At 40.8% G+C, this 7,436-nt stretch overlaps 1 protein-coding gene across 6 annotated transcripts in view; it reads right to left on the reverse strand.

The window, feature by feature from the left end:
* Nucleotides 1-7,436, reverse strand: part of Nnt (nicotinamide nucleotide transhydrogenase) — a 108,838-nt gene that overhangs the window by 61,104 nt on the left and 40,298 nt on the right. For all 6 annotated transcript variants that reach the window (XM_029468546.1, XM_029468545.1, XM_021181102.2 and 3 more), the window contains 2 exons: nt 5,646-5,734; nt 1,565-1,752 (listed from right to left, as the gene is read on the reverse strand). In XM_029468546.1, coding sequence (XP_029324406.1) covers nt 1,565-1,752; nt 5,646-5,734 — 277 coding nt within the window. The remainder of the gene's footprint in view (nt 1-1,564; nt 1,753-5,645; nt 5,735-7,436) is intronic.

Genomic DNA, 7,436 nt, shown 5'->3' on the forward strand with positions numbered 1-7,436 from the left:
TTTTTTAAGATTTATTTATTTATTATATGTAAGTACATTGTAGCTGTCTTCAGACACTCCAGAAGAGTGCATCCAATCTCATTACGGATGGTTGTGAGCCACCATGTGGTTGCTGGGATTTGAACTCTAGACCTTTGGAAGAGCAGTCAGGTGCTCTTACCCACTGAGCCATCTCACCAGCCCTCAGTTCTTTTCTACAATGGAAATATACCTTAAGAAGGAGAAACAGATTAGTACTTTATCAAAAACGTAGTAAAGACACCACTTATGAATACAACAATGTTGTGCATAGAAAATAGCCTATGATATAAACATAGTTACATGAAGACACATTGAAAGAAATCGGGTGGTGTTATTAATGACCTGGGGGCTACAGTGATTTTTGCAGTGTGCTTTTTCATGTTTCTAGGACTTTTATTACACACGCACACACACTCACAAAGAAATCCCTTTGTTTAAATTCTAACGTGTGCATCATCAAGGGAAAGGCCAGGCTGGGGTGCCTGGTCCACAGGAAGACATGCACCACTGTTGCCTTCACACAGGTTGACTCGGAAGACAAGGGTGCTCTGGCTAAGCTGGTAGAAGCTATTAGGACCAATTACAATGGCACATATGATGAGATCTGCCGCCACTGAGGACACAGCATCCTGGGTCCTAAGTCCAGGGCTAATATTGCCAAGCTGAGAAAGACAAAGGCTAAAGAAGTCACCATTAGCCGGGCGGTGGTGGCGCACACCTTTAATCCTAGCACTTGGGAGGCAGAGGCAGGTGGATTTCTGAGTTCCAGGACAGCCAGGGCTATACAAAGAAACCCTGTCTCAAAAAAAAAAAAAAAAAAAGTCACCATTAAATGGGGTTATATATTCCCTGCTAAGTTTCCTGTACATAAATATAAGTACAAAGTTATCATCCATCTAAAAACAGTTTTTAAAGAAATTCAAGGGTTATATATATATACCCTGCTAAGTTTCCTGTACATAAATATAAGTATAAAGTTATCATCCATCTAAAAAGAGTTTTTAAAGAAATTCAAACAGTAAACACTTATTCATCCTTGAACTAGTTGATTTTTTGTGTGTGTGCAGGGATGTGTGGGTATAGTATGTTTTATCAGTTTGACACAAGAGTTATCTGAGAAGAGGGAACCACAACTGGGAAAAGGCCTCCAGAAGACTGCAAGCAAGTCTACGGAGCATTTTCTTAGTCAGTGATTGGTGTGGGAGGGCCTAGCTGATTGTGGGTGGTGCCTGGGCACCCCAGGCAGGCGGTTCTGGGTTGCATGAGAAAGCAGGCTGAGCAAGCTTGAGGAGCAAGCCAGTCAGCGGCACTCCTCCATGGCCTCTGCTTCAGTTCCTGCCTCCAGGAAGTTCCTTTCTTGAGTCCTTCCCTGCCCAGACTTGGATCAGTGAGTGTCACCTGAGAGTTGTAAGCCAAAACAAACCTTTACCTTCCCAAACTGCTTTTGGCAATCACAGCAATCGAAACCCTAACTAAAGCAACCCTGGTTTAAATGTCAGATTCTTGTTGGTCCTTTAGAGATGCCAGTTACTAAGTGGCATACCTGGAATCAGAGCTGTGCTGATAAGGATGTCCACCTCCTTGCACTGTTGAGCAAAGAGCTTCATTTCAGCTTCAATGAACTCTTTGGACATCTCTTTCGCATATCCTCCTTGGCCCTCACCAGATTCCTTCAAGTCCACCTCCAAGGGTTCAGCACCAAGGGATTTGAACTGTTCCAAAGCGGCAGCTCTGGGGCATTGAAGGAAAAGCAGCCGTTATTTAGATCAGGGATACACTCATCCAACTCCTCATTTATGTCTACACTTTAAGTCAGTGGTTCTCAACCCTCCTGGTGCTGCGACCTTTTAATGCAGTTCCTCATTTTGGGGTGACTCCCAACCATAAAATGATTGCCATTGCTACTTCATAACTATAATTTTGCTACTATTATGAATTGTAATGTAAGTATTTTTGGATAGAGGTTTGCCAAAGAGGTCTCAACCCACAGGCTGAGAACTGTGGCCGTAGGTAAACCCTACAGAGTTGAAAGTCGAGAGTTTGGCTTGCTATCTTTGGCTTTTGAGATGTAGGCAGTTCTTACATATTTTTTTCTTACGGGGGAAAAAAACAAGAATCCTAATTTCTACTTAAACGAAAAGAAGAATGCCACTATTGCCAACCCCGGTTATGTTTCTTTTGATCCCAATATTTATAACAATATGATATCTGATACACATGAAGATTTGCTAACATGGGCTGGAGAGATGGCTCAGTGGTTAAGAGCACTGACTGCTCTTCCAGAGGTCCTGAGTTCAATTCCCAGGAACCACATAGTGGCTCACAACCATCTGTAATGGGATCTAATGCCCTCTTCTGGTATGTCTGAAGAGAGTGACAGTGTACTCACATACATAAAAACAGATAAATGAATCTTAAAAAAAAAAAAAAAAAAGATTTGCTCTCACATCACACAAGTTGAAGTTTTCCTTTTACAATTGTCCTGAGTTTGTTCTATTTGTGAGATTTTTTTCCCCAAATAAATGACTTTTATTAGAAATATCTTAATATTCAAATAAAATGATTTGGGGGGCCTCAGTCGTCATAAATTTGCAGACTGATCTTAGAAAGCAAATGGAGAATGGAGAGAGTAGAGGCAGAAGGGGAAACAGGATTTCTAAGAGAGTCTAGACCATGTGAGATGGCATCTCCAAGAAAATTCTTAATGAACAAGTGGTCAATTTTTAGATTATGCAAAATATATTCCATTTGAAATAAATAAATAAATAAATAAACGCCACCCAATCACTGTATTCTACTTAGAAAATGAGAGCCGGGCTGGTGAGATGGCTCAGTGGGTAAGAGTACCCAACTGCTCTTCCGAAGGTCCAGAGTTCAAATCCCAGCAACCACATGGTGGCTCACAACCATCCATAATGAGATATGACTCCCTCTTCTGGTGTATCTGAAGACAGCTACAGTGTACTTACATATAATAAATAAATAAATCTTAAAAAATAAAAATAAAAAAATAAAGATCATAATTTGTTTAAAAAAAAAAAAAAAGAAGAAAAGAAAAGGAGAGCCAGCAAAGATTTCAGCAGTGGGAATCACCAATATCTCTGCCCTACAATAAACATCAAGCATCCTAAATGACAGCAATCACAGGAGGTGCCCACTGCAATTACAAATATAGTCATTACAATATTTTATATAAAGAAAGAGATTAACCAGGTGTGGTGGCTTGAAGGAGAACGTCCCCATAATGCTCAGCTTCCTGCTCCAGCCACCACATCCGCCACTCTGTCTTAATGGACACTTATCCTACAAACTCTTGGTGTTTTATCACAGCAATAGAAAAACAGCTAGCACATCAGAACTGGTGGTACACATGTCACAGGGTTGACACACAATGAACTCACAAAGACGGCAGCAGCATAGCCAGGGCCTACAGCAGGTCCAAACCTGCTGGGCCAGTGAGCGTCCCAACACAAAATGGAGAAGGACGCCGGAGCTCTCATCCACAACCAAGAAGTTATCTCCAAATACCAAACTCTCACAAAGGAAGAATGAGCTCTGCCAGTAGAATCTCAGTGGGCTCACAAGCCACCCTTAAGGGTAGGCTCCAGGTCTGCAGTAGACGGCCAAAACCAAAGAAGCTCTAAGGTATTTTTGAGATGTCTGGGCTTGTATTGCTTTGGTTGGACATTTTCTACCTTAGTACTCTTTTACTTGTATATTATGGTTTCTGATTTTGTGTTTTTGTAGGTTTTGTGTATATGCATGTGCATTTGTGTGTGCCTGTATCCATGCACCTGTGTGTATGTGCATGTGTGCATGTGTGTATATGTGGGGGTGGGATATGCATGTGCATTTGTATGCATTTCTCATTATCTTTCTTTGTTTATTTTATTTTTAAGCTTTGGGGGGGGTGCTATGTTTTGTTCTATTCTTGTCTGTCATTTTTATTTGCCTGTTTGTTTTCTTGAGTGAGAAAGAAATAAGGTGTGGAGTTAGAAGGATGGGGAGGTAGAGGGGATCTGGGAAGAAATGAGGATTCAAATATATTGTATGAAAAAATATTTTAAACTAAAAAAGGAAAAAATTAAATCATAAAATCTATGGGGAAATGGGTGGACTTAAGATATATAATATTAAGTAAGGTCACCCAATCTCAGAAAGGAAAAAAGAAAAAAACAAACTTATGTTCTCCTTCACATTCAGACCCTAGTCTATAAAGTATACATGAATATGAATATTTGCAAACAGATGTACTCATGGATACAGAATAACAGTTGCAAAGGAGAACAAGAATGAGTGCTATTAGGTGACAAGGAAGAACAGGATGCCCACCAAGGATACATGAGTCACGAAGAAAGATAGAAAGCTAATTGCTTTTCCAGTCTCAACTCTGCCGTGGCTTCTTTTTTGTGGTGCGCAAAAATATAATTGACAATTAAACTGTAAACACACAGCTTTGGAAGGGCCATTCTAGCTAGCTAGAAATTCAGTGAGATACATGGAGTTTGGGGCCAAACAAGTGTTTGCTTGAGTGCCTCCATTAATCAAGCTGCATGATGCTTTCGTTACATTACAATTTAATGTGTTACTTTATGGTGATGTTTATAGTAAGTAAATTATAAAAATTATAAAGTGGTATCTGGCATCTTTAGCAATGAACTCATTTTCTTTTTCTTTTTTCCTTTTTGTTTTTTTTGTTTGTTTGTTTGTTTTTTTTGGTTTTTCGAGACAGGGTTTCTCTGTGTAGTCCTGGCTGTACTGGAACTCACTCTGTAGACCAGGCTGGCCTCGAACTCAGAAATCCACCTGCCTCTGCCTCCCAAGTGCTGGGATCAAAGGCGTGCGCCACTACTGCCCAGCTGATGAAGAGCTCTTAATCAAACGTCTCTTGGCAAACCATGGTGGAAAATGTTTTATGACTGTCTTGGAGAAGTACAACACACACAGAAAATCTGTTTCTCCTCCATGTTCTATAAGCTTCAGAGAAAAACAGTCAGCACTTTCCTTATGTCTGAGCCAGATGTGCTAGCAAAAATAATGCTACAATTATAGTTCCTGTGTGGCTACTCCTGGGTAAAAAGTGATGTGAAGGGTGGGTCCGTAGGTCAGTGATGGAGCACTTGCCTGGCGTGTATGACAATGGGGTACAATCCTCAGTCTCACCAAATAAAAAAGTACTTGGGGGCTGTGATGTCACTTTCATCTACTTCCATCCATTCGACTCTAGACAGTCTCCTCCCAACGTACCTGCTAGCTTTGCTCATGCCCTGCCTAGTGCCCCAAAGCATCCTAAAGATTAAAAGGACACAGTAAAGCAACATGCTACAAGTTCACTAGAGATAACTCTGGTCCCATTGCCAACGTACACAAAGAACTAAGGCCTATTAATTATCAATTACTTTATTATTTCTGGTTACTTTATTTACTTTATTTCTGGGGTTTCCTTTTCAGTAAGTAATACATTTTTTTATTGAGCTAACTTTTAAACAGCAAAAAAAAAATTCATCTTTAATTGGAAAAAGCAGAGAGCCAAGCTTCAGTGAACCATTATAATCTCTAATGTAATGGGCCCCATTTGAAACAAATGTTTTTAGTTCAACATGAATCACTACTTAAATGCTCACCTTGTATCAAATCCTCGGACAACTGCGCCCATCGACTTTGCTGCCCCCGCTGAAGCGAGCCCAGCAACGCCACCACCAACTATCAGGATCTAGGGGGTGGAGGCGGGGAGAACAAAAAATGGTTCAAAGCTTGTGACCAGGTGATGGCAAAAGATTCCCAGGTGGCAACTCCTAGTGCCTGGTACATATTAACACTCAATCGGTGGTGCAGATCAACCATGGGAACATAGCAAATGGTCTATCCTTCCGCTGACTCCCCAGTGTTTTTTAAGTTGATCAAAGAAATAGCCTCTGCCAGCGGCGGACAACTTCCCCTAAAAATAATGCCCTGGCAGTCAGCAGCATCTCAGAGGCCATGCAAGCAAGCACTGTCGGTGCCACGCATGTCAAAGATTAACCAGTTCCTTCTCACTGTACAGAAACTACCACCAAAACACCAGGATGTTATTTCAACTCCCTCTCCCTCTCCAGTGCCAAGGCTTTCCTGGGTTCAGAAAACTGTGTCCAAAATGGGCACAACTCTGACAGAACATGATAACTGCTATTTTGTGCTCAAATGCTTCTAAACATCTGGTAAGGAAATAGAACTGAGGACCATCTTGAATGATCCATGTCTGAAATTTGACGCAATATAAGTAAATCTTAACCACAGAAGGATCTGAGCCAAGAGAACCCAAGAATCCCGCAGAAACTTCAGCCTCCCCAGCCTGCAGAGAAACACTGAAAACACTGTTGCTTCTAGCCTTGAGCCGGCCTTCCTGGGAAAACAAGCCTCACTATGCATCCCATAAATGGCTTAGATTGAAGGCAACCCCTTGTTCCTGTAGGAACAAATGTCACCCACAGGAACAGGGATGTTTGTAAATTTTCACCATCAAATGTTTAAAAATAAATGTAAAGTATTACACATGATAAGCCCCAACTATATTTAATTCTCCTATTTTGTAAAAATGATTTGCTACATCAAGCCAACTACTTAAGCTGAATTTATTTCTTAACGACATTTTATTTCTTTGTGTGCAAGAGGAAGGGGAGGGAAAAACACATCATAATACACACATAGAGGTCAGGGATAACTCATGGGAGTTGGGTTTTGTTTTTATTTTTCCTACCAGTGGGTCCAGGGATTGAACATGGCTCATCAGATTTGAAGACCGAAGAAGCCTTTATCCCTCTGCCACTGAATTTAAACACTAGCAGACACAGTCCCCTTCCCGCCTTTTAACAACTCAATGACTCTCCCGTTAAGCCTCTTGGGTTTTGGGTTTTTGGGCTTTTTTTTTTTTCACTTTTAGTCGAATATTACAAGTTTCCTCTCAACTGCCACACCTTCCTAAAAAGATCCTAATCAAGACTAAATTGTTGGCTCACATATCATTATATTCAATCAGTTTAAGTTTCTGGTCAGTTTGAACACCAGATGTTTTCTCGTGGTCCTACACAATAAGATAGATTTTTATATTTCAGATACAGGAAGGATAGTGTCTTGTGTACCGTATATCTATGGCATTCACATATATGTTCTTGCTAGACATCCTGGCCTTTGTTTAAAGGGCTTGTTTTTCTTTCTGTGGTCTGTTTCACTCAAGGCTGCTTGGTTTTTGTTTTGGTTTCTGATTTTTGTTTCTCTCGTAGATTTCTTGGTCGAACCATTCTGAGTTTATAAATAAAAAAAGTATTTAAGAACAGAAAGCAGGGGCTGGTGAGATGGCTCAGTGGGTAAGAGCACCCGACTGCTCTTCCGAAGGTCCAGAGTTCAAATCCCAGCAACCACATGGTGGCTCACAACCA

The sequence above is a fragment of the Mus caroli genome, chromosome 13 (assembly GCF_900094665.2).
Source record: "Mus caroli chromosome 13, CAROLI_EIJ_v1.1, whole genome shotgun sequence".
Lineage (NCBI taxonomy): Eukaryota > Metazoa > Chordata > Mammalia > Rodentia > Muridae > Mus > Mus caroli.